At 29.0% G+C, this 24923-nt stretch overlaps 1 protein-coding gene across 1 annotated transcript; it reads left to right on the forward strand.

Annotated features, from left to right (window-relative positions):
* Positions 1–19: 19 nt before the first annotated feature.
* Positions 20–23581, forward strand: LOC125068075 (putative phospholipase B-like lamina ancestor). The gene is made up of 11 exons (XM_047677066.1): positions 20–188; positions 7164–7270; positions 16141–16515; positions 17625–17774; positions 18087–18339; positions 19314–19594; positions 20238–20472; positions 21150–21364; positions 21915–22074; positions 22189–22498; positions 22912–23581. The coding sequence occupies exons 3-11, from the start codon at positions 16397–16399 to the stop codon at positions 23247–23249; spliced, it is 2061 nt and encodes a 686-aa protein (XP_047533022.1). The 5' UTR covers positions 20–188; positions 7164–7270; positions 16141–16396; the 3' UTR covers positions 23250–23581.
* The last annotated feature ends 1342 nt before the right edge of the window (positions 23582–24923 follow it).

Genomic DNA, 24923 nt, shown 5'->3' on the forward strand with positions numbered 1-24923 from the left:
CGACATTTCCGAGCGCGCTACACGGTTAATGTAATCGTCACTTCGATGTAACCAAGTGCGGTCGTGTCTCTACAGGGCTCATTGTAGTTCGCACGAAAGCCCTTTAATAGTGCCTATTCAAATGTAGTCCCCTTGCTGTGACCTAAGTCAAAGGCTACCAGAATTTCGAGAGGAAAATCGATGCAAACGTAAGTTTCATTTTTATAATTTTTCATTAGTCATAGTGGACATATTGCACAACTTTCAATACAAAGGTTTTAATGCAAATAGGTCAATTAGAGTACTAAACTCGTATTATTTTACGGTTTTTTGTCATTATTCAAATTTCACAACATTCTCGTTCATTACTTACCTACACTTTCTCCACGGCATCCGTTACATCCACGGATATTAACCTGTGGTCTTTATAGAGCTTCTAAGCAAGACTTTTCCTCGTAAATCGAGCTAAATAATCTGTGCTAAACTATAAATTGATCATTACTTCACAGCCAAGTATTCAAGGGGAGTCTTTAAGGTTTCAAACCAATGGTCATTTTTCGATGGGTTACTACCGTCTAGACTCTAGACGTGAGGCACTTGACCCCAATCGGATTGAATCGGGTTCCGAACAATGTCCCCACGTACTATTAAGAACACGTGGTGTTATATTTAGAACGCGTTGCGAAGCAAACCTAACTACTCATATAGTACATATATATTTATTAAAAAACAACATTTAAAAGAATATATTTTATGCTTATATAACGGGACAAACTTGGTCCAGCCGCTACAAAAACAATTGCTTATTTCAAGAAATTGTTATCTTTGTAGTCTACCTTGAATTATTGGAATTTTCACAACTGACGTAGTTCTAGTTGTTACCTGTAATTCTCATGTACGTAATAATTGCACTAACAAATAACTTGCCAAGGCTTAATCATTATCAATGGGTTTTGTTAACGTTATCTGTGGTAAAACTGTGTGCGTAAGATAAGACTTCATGGCTATATAAAGTTATGGAAATGTGTACCTACTTATTGTATTTTTCCATAGTTTAATATAGCAACTATTTCAATTTTATAATGATACTAATATATAACATGAAATTGTTATATATTATTTTATTTATCAAACTTTACAATTATATTATATGCTTACAAAAAAAATAATAAAATATTATGTAACAATAAACAAATTGACAAAAACATTATTTCAATAATTCCGCATTAGGGTATGTTGGGGAGACCGGTTTTTAAAAATTGCTCCTGAACTTGATAATATTTTTAGTCACTGGCAATATTGGCAAATCATTTTTTAAGAATATTACAATTCAACGACAAGGCATAATAAATAAGGTAAAAGTTACGTTACAAAATAATGGAAAGTCTTACTTACTATATTATGCTAGGTGTCACTCTCAGAAAACAATAAGATTTCACTGCTCTACAAATCTTAGACATATGATTTTGTCCGAACTTTCGCTGGAAAATATGTAATAGTATAGAAACCCTTGAACTAATTTTAACGAAGCTGCTAAAATGATGACGTTTAACTAGACGTGTATATATAACCAATACCAAATAGAAATATTTTCTGTTTTAATAGTCCTTCCAGTAAAGCAAAAATGCATCCAATCAGTACCTAAACGAGTAAAAAATGGCATACGTACTTTTTAGTTTTTAAAATGTAATCATACTAATTCATTAGAAATTAAGTAATGAGTATATTCTTAATAAATAGAAAGCAAAAATTCTGTGTTCTGAAAGTAAAAGTAAACAAAAAACATTTATACATACATATACTCGTGCATAATAGAAATCAATATTTAATTTTGCTCTACATATCAAATTCCGGAAATCACTTGTCTGTTTTGAGTATTTTATCAACCTATAGAATACCGCTATTACACGATTCTATAATCTTTCCTTGAATCACAACCTATTCATAATTTTTCTTATCTTATTTGTATCCAATATGATACTGAATACAAAACTGTTTACGATTCTGTCGACATTAAATGCAATTATTTACAAGGAAAACAGCTAGATGTAGTTTATGTCTTAGAACATATTCATGTTTAATTATCGTTACAGCAATAAGTTTGCTGATTTCTTTACTAATAGTAAAGAAATTGATATTGCTGTACTAAAAATTGTGTATATATAACGATAATCGATAATTAGTTCACTCTTTTTTAATATTTATTTTCAATTATTTGAAAGGAATTAATTAAATTCCATTTTAAGGAAAATCATATTTTATTTATGTCCTTGTTGCATTTTTTTTCTCAGTTACTGCGACCGTTATTATATATAAGTTATGTTTCTATAAGGCGACACGATGTTTTTATAAGACAGACATCACTAAATATAGTCTAAATTCATCTCTGGCATGAGACGTACAAAGATTCGCAATTTTGCCGCGCTATTAAATGTCATTTTTCTTAAATAAATTTTCTCAGCAGCACGTCTGCTATACCCCGTTCAAGTTAGCTTGATCTTTTTGACAGACGGGCTAGTGATGAGAAACAGAAAATATAACATATATAACAGTCGTTGGAATGATGGAATTCGTAATTCAAATTAGAATTCATTTTTTTTCAACTTATTTTCTAAAAAGAGTTATAACAACTAAAGAAACCCCAACCAAGAGGACCCCCGTTCGTAACAATAACTTAACAATGATCTTTAATAAGGATTTTTGTAATCTATATTTGTAGCAGTTCCTGCCTATCGATATAACATTGTACAAGCGTTTATTATTTTCAGCGTTTCTATTTAAATTTTACTTTGAAGCAATAATATATAATAGAAAAAGTCTTAAAATTTCCGGATAACGCTTGAATCTTTAGGAACTTTTGTATCATATGTATTTTTTTAAATATTTTTATAATTTTTAAAATCATTAAATCAGGAAATAAATTTTCGTCATTGCAAAGTTATGTCGATCAGAAAAATTTACATCTGTCAAAAAGATCAAGCTATCTTGTACAGGGTATAATACTGAATTTATTTCAAGTGTAATAATTATTTTCGGGCCTTAAAATACATAATTTAAAAAGCTCGTTACAGTGATTTATATGGACACAATAAATACTTACTACAATACTAGGTACTACTAATTATCCAATTTGTACGGTTAATTCTTATGCGTACACAAAAATATTGCGATAGGTACGCTTTATTCAAATATTAATTATATAAATATAATTTTTTTTTCCATTGTTTATCTTTTATAATGAATATACTCAACAATTAGTTATGCTTTACTTATTGCATATAAAGAGGTTTCAGAAATGAGTTGTCCATTACAGAAGAAACCTCCGGTATTCACTGGTAATTACTTATATTTATTATAATTATAATATCCATTACAATTCATTGTTAAATTTAAAAATACACATCACTAAGTATAGTCTATTTTATACTTATCACTTTTCTGCTTTTCATATTTTGACACTCACTTTATAAAAAAATCCTGGTAATTATTTCCCACAATTAATTTATTTTATCTGAATAATTATTTGCTTGGTTAAAATTTTTAAATAATTTAATAGGTAATTTCTTAATAACTATTTTATTTTTAAATATTTAGGGTGAATCATTATTTTGATAACTCTATCAATACATTAAAAGCTTTTTTAATCTGTCACTACCAACTTTTAGATTTTAGATAAAGTTTGATGGATAACGAATGGATAATATATACTTAGTTCCTATAAGTTGGCGGGGGAAAATCATTATTTTTTTGCTATTTTAATTGTGCAACAACATTGTTGTTGTATCTAGATTTTTTTTAAATTTAAAAATATTGTGTACTCTTTTTTTATACTTCCTGTTTAAAAAAAACCGCTGTTCATCCTGCGTTTCCTTTTATATTCATATAAAATTATTAAGTTCTCTTAGTGGCATATTATATGTTGTATGTTATATATAGTAGATTTTTAACATAACAACATTTATTATTCTAATTGATCTCTCCGCGTCAACTGTTTCAAACGACTATAGCGTCTTTATATACAATATGACGTTACTGTAGGTATTTAGTATTGTTTTAAGATAATTGTTATTCAATAGTGTGTTGAGTGACACTTTATCAATCACGTCAGAGCCGAAGGCAGTTGTTGTCCGAATCAATCAATTTTGAGGCATATGGCGTTAAGTATCACATGAGATGGAGAAAACACGGAAAGCATTTTTGCGAAATCATAGAAGTTATGACAACTGACAAGTCACACAAATTTAATTTGTACAATCCTTTTTATTTCGATATCTCTCAAACTCCTGCTAAGGTTTCATATCGAAATATTCATATACAAAGTAATATCATATAATATTTAATAAAATAATTATTATCTTTGTCCTACACCGCACTCTCCCAAGTTTTTTTTTTCTATAGTAGTATTTATATTGGTAGCTTACCTATTTGCCAAGAAAAAATGTATGAGTAAACTTTTAATGTGTATTAATAATAACTAGTGAGTCGCACGCGAGATTTCGCATTTTTTCAACAGATATTTACAAATTTCAAAACTTATGATTTTGTTTTGATTTAATTTCATTGTAAACTGACGATCTGATCGTCTATTCGCACGTTTTATATTTGTTTTTTAATACAGCGATAGCGCCACTCTCTTCTCGGACAGTATTTTTATTCCGCTCTCTAAAATTAATTCTTTGTTAAATCGTAACAATTTAGTAAATTGTAATCAAGAATCCTCTTTAATTTTCTGCATATCTACGGCTGAAACTCTCCAAAATAAGATCATAATCCATCTTTAATTTTAAGTTATCGTCCCATAATCACTGGGACAAAACGTTTTTTGTCTCAGTGAGGCGCAAGGCGATCGTAAGAGCGTAAGGCGATCCTTACGCTATTAATACTTATATAAGAATATTATTAAATTCATTGCAATACAAAATATGCTACAGATAATAAATAAAATAAAATTACCTCTACAGATAATTTACATATTTTTTAAATATTAATTTACGTATAGACCAAAGGCATTAAAGACTATGTTTTTGTTTACAAAACTAAATTGAAACTGATCGCCGATCTTAAGGTGAAACTAGGGTATGCAAGGCCAAGATATTGCAAAATGCTTTTGGCATTGTTATAATTTCGGTAGATACACGTGAAAAACGTAAAAAATATTTAATCTTGTAGTCGATGTTCTATCAAAACAATTGAAAATCCGCTTTAGGTGTGAGACGTACAAGCAATCTTAAACCGTAAGACCCAAAAATTCTAAAAGTTTATTCAGAGAGAACCTTGGCCTTCATTTGAAAATCTTTATTTAATAAATGTGGAATCGTTACAATTATTTATACGATTCCTATTTACCTTTTTAATTAAACAAAAAGCTTGAAACTTGGCCCACTGGTGCGCTATTAACGCTTAGGTTTTTAACATATCTATAATAACACTCTTCCAGTGTTCTTTTTCATTTCTGTACAAATTATACTATTGTTTTCTAATAGTTTGAAAACATGTAGAATTTCCAAAGTAAATGCTTATCATGGATACAAGGATGACACCTATTCATACGAATCGATTTTAATTAAACATGAGTTTTGTTACTAATAAAACGAATATAAATATATATTTATTGTATAATTTAAAAAGATTCAACAATATTTGAAAGATGACAAACTTATTTGCTTTATTCATATTTGTTGCTTCGAATTGATTATAAGTACACATAAATTGTTTCTGATTTAATTAAGTCGATCATTACATTACACTTTTAATCTTTAAAATTTTCTCACTGATTCAATGTCATAATATGTTTTTCTCTATATTTAAAAAAGTATATTGTGGTTCTAAAATTTCATTAACTCAATAAAAAAAATTGTATAAACATGGTCTTGTTTTAATTTTATTCTAATGACCAAAATACTGACCTTTGTTATTTTGTTTGTATTACCTGCTGATTTCATAGAATATACGAGAACTAAGACCGTATCGTTTAAAAGACAAGACCACCTTGGCGCGGGCCGAATAATCGACCATCTTATCGCTCAGTCTAAATGCTTGCAGGCGATCATATTGTTCATTAAATTATAAGGTTACGAATTACCGCCCAGTTTATAAGTACTCACATAATACCTAATTTCTTGAATCTGTATTAAATTTAATGGATTGTGCCAACGAATATTTTATAGTACAAGAAAATAAAGCGTATTAAAACGCAATTAAAAAATACGGCCATTTTCGGCGTTGAAAATAATGAAAACTTGCAATACAGTAAAGCACAGATATTCAACAAACAAATAATAAAAGATTTATTTTGTTATTATAATGGTAATACCTTAATAATATCTCATTTAGATAAAAAAAACCAGGTAGAAATTAGTGGATTTGTTACTTTTGTGTATAACCTATCCTAGTGTAATTGATTTTAATGATTGTATTTTATTGACAAGATTTTTTATTATACTTATAACTTTTTAAATAAAAACACAAAACTTATCCGTCTTTGTTTTAATTTATATATTGTTTATCTATATTAATTCACGAAGTATTTATTCCAATTACGGTTGCTATAGTGCTCAAAATATATGAAATAACAGTTTGTTGCTAAGACGTACCTATTATTAATATAGGAACACTGTAATAATATGATGAAGCGGATTCTTTTGTACATTTTATTTGTCGGTGAGCAAAGATCTTATTGTTGAGTGTTTTTTTATTGGGTGTCACACTTTAGCTTAGTTTGGTCCAAACATCTTGAATAAGCAATACCGTATACCTATTTGTCATCAACACGAATAAACCAACTATCAAAGTAAGGTTTTTGGATACAATTTTATATAAGTTAGAAATAAAATAATTAAAATGTATTCTATTTGAAATATTAAACATTTAGGTAACTTTCGAATTTAATATGATTTGTCGATCATAAGTAGATTAATTAAGACTACCTAATTTAAATTACTTTTTATTTTTATCAAATAAAATTTTATTTTATTTAAATTTTATTTAAGTAAACTTCACAATGAAGCGTTTTAAAATTGTCAATATTTAAACACTACCACCGTTCAGCGATCGACAGTAGGGCTGAAAAATTATCGTTTACTTGTTTCGTATAAATGTCTAAATTAATACATTCCCCATTTATGACTTAATTTATGTATTTGCTAAGTGTTTCGACGTAATTAATATATTTTATCTTTTTACAGATCAGTAGCGGTCTAAGTCTATTATCGACCGCCACTGTCATCAGCAGTTTCATTCCGATGGGTTGAGAACGCCTATATTCTGTGTTTGTGGGCTCACCACTGACGCTGTAAGTATCAATAAAATTATGTACCTATAATAGTTGAAACAACCATATATATTAATAAAGATGGAAGTAGTACATAGTAGAACTTTTTAATAGATAATTGTATGTGTGTTTTCTTAATATTTAACATTATTACATTTAGAGCTGAGAATATAAGATAACTAAAGTATACAGATATAAAATGTGTTTGTAGAAATATTCATAGTTGACTATGAATTTCATTTAAAAAAAGCAGAATCTACATTTAAAATTCTGACCTGGTAATACCTTTTATATTAGTGTTCTTGTAACTTGACGATTCAAAAGCGCTCATGAGAATCTACTTGTATAAAGAATATTATCGTCAGTGAAAAGGAAGAAAGGCTAAAGCGCCAAAGTGGTAGTTTAGAGAAAGGAGTTTTAAAATTGAGATAGTAAACCTGATATCCGTTTTCGATTTCGTGTAAATGTATGTATTCTGAACGCACCCGTAAACTTCAATCATGGCCGCCCGATGAACTTTACGTCATTGAATTTTATGGATTAAAAAATCGGAATATCTCGATTTTGAATATCTGAATTTTGCGAATAAATGTTATTGACAAAAAAATAATTATTCTTTAACGATTTATAATTGTGGATAGGTAGGATCGTGTCTATCGTAGACCTGCACGAAATTCTTAATATAGATGTGTTCGTGGAAAATAAATATCTTAGTAACATTACATATTAATCAATCGGAACGTATGAACGTGACAAATTTGAAATGCTTCTTTCTGTTGATCTGTATAAAATATACTTTTATAACATGTTTTTAATATGTACTGTGACTACATATATGTATCTATATAATATGTATTTTGATTAGAATCAGTTTGAATATGTTTCAGCATACAAACACATGTAGTATCGTATTTATAATATTAGTACGAATATTACCTAAAACTAAATTCAATTGAAACGATTGAGGTTAACTTAAAAGTAATTGATTGCTAATTCGAAGCAATTATGTTTTCCTGTAACAGACACAAAATGTTATCTAATCTTGTCAAGGTTCAAGTCAATAACCGTTTTATAGTCACAGTAGCACGGTCTTTTGAAAAAAAAACACCTTTAATACACGGCTATTATATTACACAGACTATATAAAAATAATTGTAGATACATATTATAAAAAAACATTTCCCCGATTAAATATTAATAGACGATCTTAATTAAAAAGAAACAACTTTTACTTGGTGGTAGAGCTTTGTGCAAGCCCGTCTGGGTAGGTACCACCCACTCATCAGATATTCTACCGCCAAATAACAGTACTCTGTATTGTTGTGTTCCGGTTAGAAGGGTGAGTGAGCCAGTGTAATCACAGGCATAAGGGACATAACATCTTAGTTCCCAAGGTTGGTGGCGCATAGGTGATGTAAGGAATGGTTAATATTTCTTACAGCGCCTTTGTCTATGGGCGGTGGTGACCACTTGCCATCAGGTGCCATGCTCGTCCGACAACCAACGCCATAAAAAAAAAACGAAGATGTTTGGAAATATATGTCGCACATGATGATTGGTTATTTTTAAATGACAGTGTGTGTGACACAAATAGTGCATACAATGAATTTGTTCGGTATTGGGCAACGTTCTTCAAGTCCTTATATAGGCCGTACGTTCAAACGCGTATACTCAAAAGCTTACAACCAATGCAAGATGCATCTGTTGACATTTCTACTGAATCTAATAAAATTTCAATAAAACTAAAGTAGCTAGTCAATTTTCTATGTAGGGCTTATTCCGCGTATTCAATTGTCACTTTCACCACTCTAATAATAATTAAGAGTGAGATCGGAGATTCAGTAGCTAGGTCAATGAACTTTGATGGTGTTCCGTTCACCGTTGGGGGCATTCACTACATGCATGCATTTAAGTGCATTCACCCATGCAACTTTTTAAACCGACGTCTATTTTAAGCCTGAATGATGTCCTTAATACAATTTTTGCAGAATTATACAGTATCTGAAAACTACTTAAGTTTAATGATGCATATTTAATTAGTAGTACTAATAAGAGTATGTCCATAGGTTTGAAACATTCTTTACTAAATTGAAATTATACAAGCAAAGGTTATTTTTAAATCCATTTAATTTAAATTATGAAAAAATATTCAAAATGGAATAACTATTAATTTTTTAATGAAAATATTTGTTACTTGTGATAATAATTTCTATATCGATCAATACAGTCTTTGAGATATCCTAATAGTAAAGTGGCATGGGTCTGGTTTGTACTAATTATTATTTGGCCAATACGTTAAATGATAATTATTATTTGTACTAGCCAGAATAAATAGATTAAAGCGAAACCGAGGTATACTATAAAAAATAGACGTTGACAGACGAACAGACAGACACAAGAGTGATATGAGCCTTTTGTTTTTTAATCGGATGTGCGAAGCCATAAAAACGAAAGTATAAAATGTATTTTTTACTTAGTTCCAATATCACGGTCGCCTGCCATTGACCACTATTTTTTTGTTTAAAAATATGCGGTTTAAGCTATGTCGATCCAGTCGGCCGAGATTACAACTCGTCGCGCTTGAAATGTCCGAACAACCTCATTCGTAAACGGTTATTCGTTCCGTCTTCGCGCAGAAGCAATAAGGATTTTTATACATTCAATTAGAATCAGTAATCGTATAACGTCATATGGTCAATAACATATTTAAATTAGACAACGTTCTAGGCTAATACGGAACGCGTTCATATTATGGCACCATTCTTGAAACATTATTATTCACTGCCTCATTCCTTCATCCACATATGTTGATGATTATTTTCCTTAAGGATTTTGCACACATCCCTTATCTCCTTCTCGCATAATCCGAAGGAGGGCAATCCAACACGAGCTCTCAGTCTTAATACTGCCATTTAAAAAACACAATAGCATCTAATTGGCCTTACTTGGGATCTTAATAAATCTCAATGGTTGGCATATAAAAATCAGCTTTTGTGTATGGACTATTGGTACTCACGTTTGTATCTTGATTGCCTTATTTTCCATGTCATATGAAAAATTTTCGATACAAGTAATTAAGATCTTATAAAATATATGTACGTCCTTATAGATATCTCTCGGATTACTACTCGGATATAGTATTTTTGTTTTTGAATGAATTCTTAAAAAGGACACGAAAATGAACGTGTTTACATATTATATTCGTTTGATAATATTAATAATGTTCGTCTCAAGTTTATCCGAGTCGCATTCCTAACAGAAGTAACTTTAAAATGTGTTTATATTAGCTACTAACATTGGTTTAATTATTTCCTCTTCCTCTTTACTTTTACATAGAGGAAAAAAAACTTCTTAATTTAAACTTGCACTTAATATTTATCTCTCAAGTTTAAATACTTAATTTATGTTTATTATTAATCTTGTGCTAAGCAGTGAAGGCAACATACATAATATACATGGTGCGATAACCTCCACTGTCGGCTAAAAGACTTGTATTGTGGCACATGTATATCCACCAAATCGCACTGAATATACTTTAAGCCTTATTTTTCTGAGGCCACTTTGCCCTATTGTAGGGCATGTACGGGTTGTTGTTATTTGTTATATAAAACTAACAATAAATTGCTTGACATTATATAATACCGTTAATTACACTTCTTGACTTGACTGTTAATTATCTGATAAATGTTAATTAAATTAAAGGTAACTTAGTATATTATATTTATACGAAACTTTGATTTTAAATTTTAATTACTATTGAACACTTAGTACATTTGAAATATAAATTGCAAGGAGTTATAAAATACGCATTTCAAAAATGAGGAATATCGTTATTGTAAAATATCTCAAATATGAACACACTTTTAAAAATGTCGGTATGCATCTACCTGCGTCCTTCGTTGAATTCACTTCAGAAAAACCGTTGAAATGCTCCAGATTTTTTTGCTTACAAATTATCTCGGCTTATACGTTGATCCATTCAGCCTAAAATTAATTTTGAAAGGATTTTTGTTAATTTTATTATGAAATGGCGTCAACTCATTGTCATGATACTAGATGGTTCTTCATACGGCTTTTATTTCCTGCTTTACAGCTAGTGGAATAAGAATTTCTATGAATATGTATAAGCAAACATGAATTATATCTTGAAAAATTTTGTGCACATAGGTATCAGTGTAAATACTTAATTAAATATTGAATAATTCGTATCAGTCAAATATATATCCGTAACTTTAAAATAATAATAATAGAAAATAAAAAATATTTATAATTTATTTTAAAAATAATAAATCAAAATATTGTTTGAATTTATCTCTTATTAATCGATATTTTAAACGAGTGTTAAACAAAGTTAACATAAGGTTTAATATTTAAATTGTAATGAGAATTTTCTGTATTTAACAATTAAATACATAGGTGTCTTAATTATTTTTCGCACTTTTATATTAGAAGAATATGCCTTATTTATTTTATCTCGGTAGACGGCGCCAAAGCAATAAGCATACTTAACATACTAAGATCCTATGTGTTACTGAAATAACACGCAATATCACGCCTGCGCACTTCATTGATCCATTGATCCCGACAGTTATTCAATATTATTGACTAGATCACACGATTTATGTTTTCTTTTGACGTAATAACTGTTATATATTACAACAATGTATCGTCAGTATACATCACATTGAAGTTTTAAAACAAAAAGTTTAGCTCCAGCAAATATTTGCGCGAGTAAATATTTAAACGGTCCACAGTGACGTCTTTATCTTAATTCCAATTTAAATCTGTATTTATTTAGTTTTTCTCTTAAATAATTTGTTGCTATCTCCAATGTTGATGAAAATAATAAAGCGAGAAGTAGCTGATATATTAATTATTATTTATTAATAGCATCTACTACTAGTTTAGACACTACAAATCCTCTGTATTTACAATTAGATCCTAATATTTGTTCTTATTTAAATTTATTACTTTATTCGTTGTATCTATGAAATGTTATTTTATTTTGATATATCATTACACGTGAATGTCAATAATATCTTTGCTCGTTAAACATCGTACGCCAGCTCTCAGAAATACATCCTACTAAGAGAACATCATCGTAAAATTTATAAAACCAAATGTATGTTCTGGCTTCGGTCAGTATTGATTTACTTCAGATATGTTTACGTATTCGATGGACGTCCTTTGAAATTTCTTTTGATATTAATATATTTTAATATAAAAGTGTTTACGTCGTATTCGTTGCCGGCGAACTATTGGCAAGTCTTATTTATGTTAACTTTAAACGTAACAAACAATTCTTAATATAAATCGTCTATGGTCGATATTCGCCTTTTTCATGCACATCTATGGCGCAAAACCGAAATAATAATCTGTATTCTTGTATAGATATAGATATTATTAGATATTACTGTATAGATATATGCCGTAGTATAGATATTAATTCATTGATAACTTAAAGTTAAATATTTTTATTACATATATCAAAAAAGTTATTTTTATTAAGATTTAGAATCGTATAATATAATTTACAATTAATCGCTATAAAAAAATGTTCCTTTTTTTTCCATATTATATATATCATCCTATTTTTTATGTATAATATAATAAATAGATACTCATTTTTGGGTAAATAGAAAATGTAACTCTCTTAGCAAGAAAAAAATATTTCTCTAACCTGGAAAGAAAAAAAACGCAATCTAAAGATAATTGTATTAAAAATTGTAAGATATATTGTGTTTCAAGTTATGATGCCGTTATGGCCCGTCTACTAAGTAACCTCAAAAGAAAATCTTAATTTTAGAACTCTATGTCAAATCTCTATGCAAGCTATTAAATAACGGTTGAAGTTCAAAATTAATATTTGAACAATTTCATATTTTTATTTCTGAGGCAACCCTTAACACATTAGATCTTTATAAGTTAGAGTCGCTAGCTCGGACCAAAGTAATAGCCAAAAATATGATATTGTTGCAAAAATGTATGTATTAAGTTGATGTGTGTATCTGGCTCAGTGGGAATGATACTATATTCTTTAATAAAGGAAGTGTTATATTATTATAAATTGCAACGCGGCCGTGTTGCCATGGCGCCTAGAGGCGGCTAACTATAGGCGACGGATCAGATTACAGATACCGTGTCAAAGTAGAGAAGCACCGTACTTGTACTTTGTTCGAACTAACTTTCACATTTATATATTTTTTTATAAGTAAATATTGTATACTATTGAGATTAAAAAGCTTTTATATGTTGAAATTGAAATAAAAATAAAAAGTAACGTCTCTAATTGCGTAATCTAACCTAACCGAAGTTTATTAATTTAGAAGTTCTTTAAAATTCAATAGTTACCATACATATGTTGTTGCGAATAAAGCGATTATTACACTTTTAATAAAATAATACACTTATATAAATAATATTATTTTATATTAAAGAAAGGTATGTTGTATATTTTATTAGTATGGCTGCATTTACCTAGTTTTGTTTTGTAACTATTAGTGAATAGGATTTATGGATGTAAAAAGATTTTGATATTGAAACAAGTCATAATAGAGATATTAATTTTTTAAATTCGGGTACAGTAACACGTATTATATTAATACATATTTTTTTTTAATTAAATAATAAAATATTCAAATTAATTTAATATCAAAATAAAAACTAATACAACTCCCCTAATTACATCTCTTATCATTAATAATTACTATTACTAATTACTAATAATTTAATAAATTATCATATTTAAATGACTTAAATTGAATTTAAAGTATTCGAGATTATGTTTGCCTTAAACATAAACTTTCTAAAAATTTGATGTTAAAATAAATCGATCAATAATGTTTACAAATAAATTAATGCATGCTAAAAATTGTTAGTAACGTCGTTTAAATTTTTATACGTATAATAAACGAGCTTGTAGTGACACAGCACTTGCTTGACTCTCCTATTTATTACGTCAAATCAGTAAATTACAAAGTCAACAAAATATAATTACACAATTATAACATTGTTTACAAAGATCTTTATAAAATATTGTCGAATTTAATAACAAAATAATTTTCGTATTGACTCTTAAAATTATTTTATAATCATGCTATTTGACTAAGTAGTTGATACATACCCAATACCCATGTAATGTGTAGATTGCATTATCGTCTTTATAAGTGTAGAAACCGACATAAAACCGCAAATATTACATTTCTGACCAATAGTGCTTGGCCATATTCCAAGGCTTCTTACATCTGCTTATATTATAAATAAAGGCTAAATCTTCTTAATTTATTTTAAATTAAATTGATTAATTATTTAATAAGTTCTTAAGTAATATAATTGGTTTCTGAACGACGATAAAGCTACGACATACTAATTACATATTTCGATTTATATCCTTGTGCTTTATTAATTGAAAATTGGTTTTAGATCAGTTTGCACAGTGCAAATAGAAATGAAATAAACAAACTTTGATTTTTTTGAAAATAAAAAATCATTTCTATAATTTACTACAAATTTAATTTTTTTTAAACACTTAGATAGCTTGGTAATTCATGTCTAAGGTCTCAATATTTTTGTAGTAGATAAAAGATCATATTATTGTTAGAGATAGTAGAAATAGGGTATGTATTATTAGGCGATTGTTTAAGCTACACGTGTAAAATCGTAGGTACAGTGTACGATTTCAGCTACGGGCTTTGCTTCTAGTGTTAGTTAGGACCAGACTAGGCTGGCCGCTTTCGTGCCGTCCCGACAGTTACCTCACGTTAGGAGTGAAGTGATAATGAAAAACCAACTTAGTTATTAAATACTCTATTGAGTAGAAAATAATAATAAATATAAGCAAAAAAATATATTAACTAACAAAAAAACTTATTCGAGCAGGTAGGCTCATTTAACTTTTTTTATATACAAGGTAATAGCCAAGCTGTAAAAAAATAATTAATAATTTTAAATACGAGTGATACTTATTTAATTTAATTATAATATTAAAACTACATATTATAAATCTTTAGAATCGAAATTTATGGATACTGAGTAAGGATTGTAGCTAATATAATAATATTTAATTCCTGTTTTAGTTACGTTCAATAGATAACATAGAAAGCGCAATCCCAAGACTATCTTTTATTGATACTATGATAACAAAATATCAACCGACTACTGATGTACAATAAAATTGTTAGTTGTATTTGTGAGAACATACGAACAAAACATACGAACTATTTCATCATCGTGTATTGTGATTATTAATAAATTAATTCAAAATCCTAATATATGCTTAAAACAAGTTCAAATAAATAAAAAGTAAGTATATGAAGTTCTGGGAATTACAAATAATATATTATAACAAAAAAAAAAAATTTTGTTTTACGATAAAACGCAATGAAAATTCCTGTTAACATTGTATATTCACTTTGTTACATTATTTCCTTATTTGAGCTGCTTGATGGAGTCAACTAGAGTGACTATTTTTAATTCGGAATTTGACCTAACTAGCTTAATTTCGGATATACCTTAATTTAAGGTTTCCAAAATGTATTCGTTGAAAAATAAAATTACCTATTTAAAAAATATATAATATATATTTTTAAATTATTTTCGTTTTTTTTTAATTACTATTTATATATTATATACTTATTTATATGACAGTAAATGATAAATATATTAAGCTTCGTCTTAAAATAAAACCTTTGTTGTTATCTTATAAAATATTAAAATAAATAATTTCAACGTCAAACGATTAAACGATTTAATCGCAGAGAGACAAGAAAACTTTTAAATAATAACATTTGCCTACACATTCTGATAAATTTAACAATGGTTTAAAAATTTCCTATTGCTTAGATACATTGTATCATGAATAAGATAATAATAAAATTTTTTCGTTGTTCCAGGGTTTAAAGAAAATAAATATAATATCGGGTGTGAAAGTTCACCTCAACGTTACAGCGGAATCCAATGTCGACTCCGAGCGCATCAGTCGGAGCGATACAGGAACCTTGAACGCCGTGTAAAACAACAAATTTGATGGTCGTTCTCCTATTGGAAAACATCATCTACACGCACTGTCACTTCATTATTATTAAATTTCTAAATATTTTCTTCATATTATAACTTATTTATACTTCATTCTTTATTTAATAGAGCAAAATGAGTAAAATTTTAAAAGTCGTAGGCGCGTCTTGGATGCAGACAAAAATAAGCTCTTACATTTTGGGATTTCTCGGAGTCCTCGCAATCTTAGCGCTATTCGTTGGACAAATAGAAAGGTAAGTTATCTTATAATTCACTTATAAACTTTAAATGTATTTAAAGAGTCAGGATTTTTGGCGTATTTTGTAATTTTGTATTCAGTTAAGCTAAAGCTTGTATTAGGAATATCTTAATTTGTCAGGATCAAACGTGTTCGTTTCGCATCACTAGGCATTTATCACGTTTAATTTACTGTCAATTATTGCAATATATATTGCATAAACACATCGAATACATTTTACTGTGCTGTTAAAATAGCTTTACAAATAAACCGTAGATCATACTTTATATCCGTATTGACGCAAACTGCGCCTCGTATTCGTGTAGGTAATAATAATTTATTTATAACTTTAAAATAAATAAAATATCAGATCTATTTAAAAATATTTTTAGATTTTATAATGGACTACGATGACGGAGCATTATGATTTATACTTTTGCCTCAAACCGAATTGTTTACACAATTATAGCATAAAATTTTTGTAAATAAATCAGTAGCTATATATTGTACTCCTCCACCACCGCATATGATTTTAGATTCAGTTTAATTTCGGATATTACTATGTATGTTTTAAGACATCTTCATTTTTGAAAGTAGCTTGAAGATTTGAAGTTTTTTTATAAGGAGTCGTTGCTTTGAAGGTCCACCTACCTAGTCGAGCCTGGTAGACAAAAAATAATAGTGTTTGGTCGTAGAATGATAATTATGATATTCTCCGGACCAATTTCGGCCACCGTCAATATAGTCAAAGGAGACTAGCAATAACACATGAGTGCATCGATAGTTGGTATTGTTTCGTATATTCATATCATAATCCGATGGCACAGAAAATTCGCCACGGTCGAAAATATTTCAGGCGCAGAATCAACGCCTTTACGTGCTCTCCTGGGCACGTAAACACATTAAGATTCCGAATATCTACTTTTTTAATAGCCTGACTTATTTTGCCTGGATTCTGAAATCAGGATATTGAGGTTTGCGGCCTTATAATCCACTAGACTATGACCAGACGTGTCTTTACCTACCAACGCTGTGAAACTGTTCATAGTTGTGTTGGAATAGAAGAACGACATAACTGCGCATATTATAATGAATACGTTGTCTTATTTATTATTGTTATTTTAGAATTCAGGAAGACGGAAATTATGCAGCAACCGTGTTCTATTCAGAGAAAACCGGATATCGTATTGAGTACTGGGGTCAGAGCAACGATTTAAAGGATATCGCGAGAGGAGTGGCTCGAGCGTACTTCAGAGCGGACATTGAGACTACGGGGTCAGTACAACTTCAAAATGTGTTGTGTATATTACAAGTATTTTTTAATGATTAAAGGGTTATACGATGAGACTAAGAAGTTTGTACAACTTCAATAATTCAGAATGTCTTCCAGTAGTGTATTAATGATTTACATAGTTTATTTAATGGACTTATAGAACGTCAAACCGGCGACTGAATTTACTAGGATTTCTTGTTCTAAATGTCTCTTTTTTATTGTTTAATACAATATTTAAAAAGAAAACTCTTTCTATTTTAAGTTTTTCAAACAATTTGAGATCTATTTAATGTCTTTTTCAATTTTTTGTGAAGATGGTCACTCCTAGAAGTGGAAACAGATGGTTCATATCCTGACGAAATACAAGCTTACGCGGCTGGCATAGTAGAAGGAGCTCTAACTTGGTACTTAATCCACATGCATCTGGAAAACACAATAAGAGCTAAATGTGAAGACCAACCATTAGAAAAACAATGTGATAAACTTAGAGATGCTTTAGATAAATCTGCAAATATATGGAAAACTCACGCCGCAGAACGCAGTTCGTCTGATCCTTTCTGGCACCACGTAAGTTTTTATACGAATAAAACTATTTCAGATTTTGGTGACCACATGAATATGGTCGTATTATTTGATTCAATTTTAGTATAGAAGTTAGAAAATTGTAATATTAAATATATATTGTAAATTTGAATTTAAGATATGTAAGTACGTATATCACTAAACTTTTCATACTTAATCGTATCTACTAAAATAAGTTAAGAACTTTGCATTGTTATAGAGAACAACAACACTTACAGTAACATAAATTTATTTTTTTAAACAATTCCTGTGTTATTATGTTTAATAAAAATATTATTGGTTTTAAATTCGTATAAACTACCTACGAGTATGATATTAATTTTCATTGATGATTCCTTTAAGCGCGTTGTTATGTTTTACTGATTGTATAGTATTGTTAATACCACGTAAGTTCATTGTAACGATTCCATGTTTTTATACTAAAACGGTCTGAGATTAAAACATTATTTTATCAGTTACAACCGGAATGAATCACATCGTAAACTCAAAGAAACAAAGATTTTTTTCAAGGAATTTTATTATGTTGCTTTTTAGTCGTTGTTTACGTCAAAGTATGTAAACATATAGTATCTTAGGTATCTACCAAGTTCCATTAACCTAGTAGGTACTTTGTGTTCTTAATTTATTGTTATACATTTTAGCAGTATGCGCTATTTATTATTGGCTATATATGGCTTACTTTATCATCATATATAGCCCTGCCAGTGTCATGTCCATTTGCAAGTGCATAGTCCTTACAATTGAACTGTTTATTTATTTAACAATAAAATATTACATTTTATCGCTTAATACCTCAAAGTAAGCATTCGGCTTTTCCAATATATATATATATATTTAGGCATTTTAACTGAATACGTACGTGACTTACCACTGGATAAAGATTAATTACTTTAATGTGTCTAAACCTAAATGATGGTTTATATTTAAAATTAGAATGTATTTATTGATTCGTTTTGCAGGTATCGCTGTACTACACGCAAATCGGAGGTATATATACTGGATGGAAACATGGAGTAGAACGCAGCATGAATGAATATGACACCGATATATCCGACCTATATTGGCTGAACTCCATTGCAGAAGTGAATGAATTACAGCACAAATTGAACATTTCCATAGAAGATCCTGAAATAAGCGCTATGCCTGGATTGTCAAGTGCATTTTTAAGAATTGTCAATGAAACATCAGAGGATGGGACAGCTATGAGGAAGCTGTTTGTAGCACAGGATGTCGCTGGCAGGTAAGACAAAGTAACAATAGAACAATAGCAGGCATGGTGCACGCATGTCTGTTTCGGTATGTTATGATGTTCGTGTTATGATTGCAATTTGGTTTGCATCGTGTACTTTATTCGTTTTATTGAAAAACGTGACTTTGATTTTTATCGGCAAACTTTTGACAATATATTGACGATGGCCATGTATTATATGAAACCTTGAAAAGGCACAAATTCAGGCCAAGACTATCCCAATGGTACTAATTTAACCACAAAAAAAAAAACAATTATACCATATAAACATGGTCGAGACAAAATTTTCCTTAATCACGTAATGACATAATTAGTAGTTTTTAAATTTGGTAGATTTTAGGTTGGTGTACTGGTGACTATATATAGTGATGAAATTTAGATCAAAATAAAAAAATATATGTATATATAATTTATATAATCTTGTATAAAAGAGCATACATTTATTTTTTACAATGACGTCCAAAATTATATATTTTTCTTTTTTTATTTTATATCTTTATAATAAGTTCTATTATTTTCAAATACCGTCAGTTTTTGAAACGATAATTAAAACCACTGATCTTTTAATACGTCATCGTGAATCCATGAACATTAATTAATTAATCTGGCCTTAACCTACTACTTTTATTTTCAGCTATTCATCAATGACCAGAATCATGAAGAGGTACAAATTAAATTATCATCGTACGTCGAAGGATTCTGTTTTAGCGCCTGGGTCTTCAGTGGATTTCGCAGGTTACCCGGGTTCCGTCACCAGTCAGGATGAACTATATGTCATCAAGGGGGTGGATCATCGCTTAGCTATTACTGGAACAGCATTGAAAAATTACAATAATAAACTGTGGAAAAATGTTAATATTACCGAACAAGTAAGTGTTATTACAATTATTTAGATTGAATATTTTGTTTTAAATAGAAAGTATAGTCATAATTGTATGTTTGTTTATCGTAAATAGCGTTGTTAGTGTTCTGTATCTTGACGTGTACGACGTGTCATTTTGTATAACGTATGACTACGATAAACTTGATTGTGTCGTCTCGATGTTAATAATATCTGGAAATTATTGTTTCATAAAACGATTAATTTCTGTTGTTGCTGGTTTATACGGGTACGATTCATGAGATTCCAGGTTATATATTTAGGATCAGGCAAATAAAAGTTTGAATTCAATTTTGCTGTCACGAAATTTTGATATCTTGGTAGTGTTACTTTCTGTTGCCTCAGACAGTCTTTAAAAGCCTTCTTTTAAAGCCGTTTATTTTGCGCCTTATATTTCTCTAATCGGTTGTCTTCACGTCAGATTAACTCCCTCACTATATTAAAAGTAGAAATTGCACGATTGTTTGTGGAAATCTCCCTACAGCATTATTAATTTATTTTGATTATTATTATAATTAGTATAATTACATTAAATATAAAATAATCGTATTTTTAACGTAAATAAATAAATTGACAAATAACTTTTACCTTTGCTTTGTCTATTATATCTGGACGAGACAATATATTTTTTACGAACAACTGTTATTAACTGTATTCATATTTCAGGTTCCTATTGGTCCTCGCATAACAGCCGCTAACCATCTCGCTTCAAACGTCAGTTCCTGGGGCCGCACTCTCGCTCGAAGTAACTCCGGTACAGGCTGCAAACAGTGGCTCGTAGTCGACTTCAACAAGTTCAACCAAATCATGAACACGAGCGAAGAAATTAATGTACCGAAGTCTGAGAAGAAGGAAATGATTACGGAAAGCAAGGTTAACAAGTAAGTTTTTCTATTGAATACCGTCATCTTATTGTATTATTTAAGCTTAATTAATCAACAGATTTTCATTCAGATTTGGCCCTTCAATTATGCACGTTAAATTGTACAGTATGTTTAAAAGTCACCGTAGCCTGAATCAGAATAACATCACCGTCGCTATCGATAAATTACAATCAATATTTTTTTGAACTTGATAATATAATTCGTAGTGTATAATGTGATACATTTAATCATGCATTCATATATTATTTGAATTATTTCTTGGGTGAATTATATTTTATTATTTAGACACAACGATATGTATGTAAGCTGTCTCGCAGCGTGAAAGCTACTATCTAAGCTTCGACTTTGCCCCTTTAACAAAAGCATATTTAAAGAGAAAATAAATAATAAGTTGAATTATTATTTTAAAAATAAAATATAAGTTAAAGTTGTGATAGAATCAATTCTAAAAACAATCATTTAATTTTTAAACGAACGTAGTTAATTTCGTGGTTAAAATAATTATTTGGAAAATAACAACTATTTTTTATTTTTTTATATTTCGCAGAGACATAAAGCATACAATTGTCCACCGTGCCGGCAGCGGGCGAGCTAAAGGTCTACTGTGGCTGATAGAACAAGTGCCTGGAAGGACCCACTCCGCTGATCTTTCTGACGCCTTCCTGGAAAAAACCTATTGGGCTACTTATGGATTACCATTCTTTATGGTAAGACTATAAATTAATAGCACTTGTTAGCGAGTTATTACTACTGGATGAAATAAGATAATAATTCTAAAATGATGACGATTGTATTTAACGATGTACCTATATTGTTTACAGGACATAGCAAACGACACTCACATCCCAAAAATGGAAGAAGCTTACGGAAACATATTTTCTGAATCTGAATCACCGAAAGCTATCATATTCCACAAAGGCTTTAAAAATGCGTCAACTTTAGATAGCATATTAAAACTAATGCGAACTAACAATGTATCCGCAATCAACGACACAAGCTCTATGAACTGTAAAGATAACAAAAACTGTATATTTAAAGAAGCAGAGTATTGGTCAGTACTTGGAGTACGCGGAGACATCGCAAAACAATATAAGGAGGCATATGGCATTATTGATACTAAAGTCGTTATTGGTAAGTTGAAAACGAAAATAAATAATTAAGACCGCAAATATTATTATCATTATAACATTTGCAAATGTTTATATATATATATATAGCCTATTCTAATCGAAGAAGATCTTATTAAAAATTTCCGTTAAGTTTCGTCGACGTTAAAAACACATATTTTGTCAAATCCATAGTTCAATTTCTGTCAAATGTTGTTTAAATCGGCGTTTTTCCTGTTATGGTTGGTAGAGTATATATATACATATATATATGTAGTTCGTTTGCCACAGATAATATATATTTACTAATTCGGTCGAATGAATGAGATCATAAGGAAATGCATGAAACATAAGTTATATTGAATTCTTTATAGTTAAGGTCTTAATGTAGATAATGTTATTAATTAAAATATAAATAATATTTAACTTATTTTTCAGGAGAAGCCAACAAAAAATCATTAGAATTCATAGCAATATCAAGTCCACCGTTTACAGAAGTTATGAAATCCAATAAGACCGATGTTCCTATAAACAAAGGCAATGTTGCTTCCATATATACAGATCAGTTTGATGATGTGCCAATGATAAATGGTTTAGAAATCAGAGACCTTGTGAAACATCAACAAGAAGAAGCTGAAAAGGAGTCACTAGAAATGCTTAAAAAAAATGAATTAAAACCATTTCAATGGTCCGAAAGTGATTTTAATGATGAAGCACATGAAGGTCTTCCGGATATATGGAATTTTGGTCCCTTCAGTCCTAATTGGTCGTGGTAAAACTAGCGATTCTCAAATGATTACCATAATAACTAGATATATTCATAAACATTAAGCCGACCAAATACGTGTTTATAATCAAATTATTATAATAATATCCGTCCTCATTTCATTTGTGTACGTAGACTGTAGAATTATTTTATTTTGGAAACATGTAAAAATATACGATGCCTATTGCAAGTGACATTAGTTTGATAATTATTTTAACTCATCATCTTCGTTTTCATTGATTTTATATTGATGATAATATAGTATTTATTGAATTTATGTTTGTATTGGTCCTATATTGTTTCAAAGCTGTGTTTTTTTCTTAAATGTTTTATTTTTAAATTAATCATTATCGAATAATTGTTTTGTTTTAATTAATTGATGATTATTTATAAATCCATTATTGTCTGATAATACTTTAGTAAAAAATATTTCTGTTTATATTTTGCAATGTTTACACATTATTCATCAATAAGAATTAAAATATATAATATAGATATCTAATAAAATGAAGTGACGTAAAATGTTTAAAAAAACATTTCGATTTTTCTCTCGAAAATAAAATGTTTTTTGAATAATAGTTGTTTTATTTCGTATCAATTAGTGATATGGGAATATTTCCAGATGGGAATATTAAACACAAAATAAAGATATCTTTATTTTGTGTTTAATAAAAAGACAATGCTTAAAATTATAAACAGTGACTGAAATGAACTATTGCTATGAGTAACGATAATGCATTTTTTAGTATAATTTTGTCTGGCCTTAAAATTAATTACTTTACTATTTTAATTAATATTTTTAGTCGAAGCTAATTTTATAATTCTATATTTATTCTTAAGCAATTCAACTGTTCTTCAGCATAATTGCGAATCACATAAACTTTAATAAATAACCATCTTTGAAAAAGATTACAATGCCCATTTGAAAAAGGAACATCATCATTTCATATTTATTATTTTTATAGAACACAAGAAAAACGATTTATTCATAATCGATAGTTCTAAAATAAATAAAAATCTTATATGTAGATCATGAGGTCATGAATTAAAGTTTTTCTGCAATTATTGTGACTAAAACACTCAATTCTAATTTCACCCAATTATAATAGCCTAGCAAGCTGGCCCAATTTACAGGTATCAGAGAATTTTCAAATAAAAAAATCTACCAATTAAATCGTTACTTTAACCTTAAAACAATACTAAATATGTGACTGTATAGTACAATATGTTTGCCTTATCTAAAATATGAAAATAAAAAATCAAAACTAAATAGTAGACACAGTTAGTCTATAAAATTCAAAATTGTCGTACACATATACGTCAGAACGGAGGAATTCGATGTTTTAATATTTTTTTATTCACTACAAATTTTATTTTAGCTTGTCAATAGTTTTATATGTAAAGTATTTCTATTATATAGTTAGTGTTTTTTTTTAACAAACTAATGTTATAAATCATTCAATTATTGAGGTAAGTTAATTTAGTTCTGTATGTGTATGTATTCTTTTTTTTTCAACTTATATAAAGCTTAACTCTTGAAGTATGTAACTCTTTATGCTGGTGATAACGTTATTATTTCATCCCATAAATTATAACAAGGAAGCAACGCAAAAATATTCAGATATTCAGACGAAAACGCTTCATATTATTTTTTGTAAAAATACATCAAAAAGGTCTTTAAATT

Source organism: Vanessa atalanta, chromosome 13 (assembly GCF_905147765.1).
Source record: "Vanessa atalanta chromosome 13, ilVanAtal1.2, whole genome shotgun sequence".
Classification (NCBI taxonomy): Eukaryota; Metazoa; Arthropoda; class Insecta; order Lepidoptera; family Nymphalidae; genus Vanessa; species Vanessa atalanta.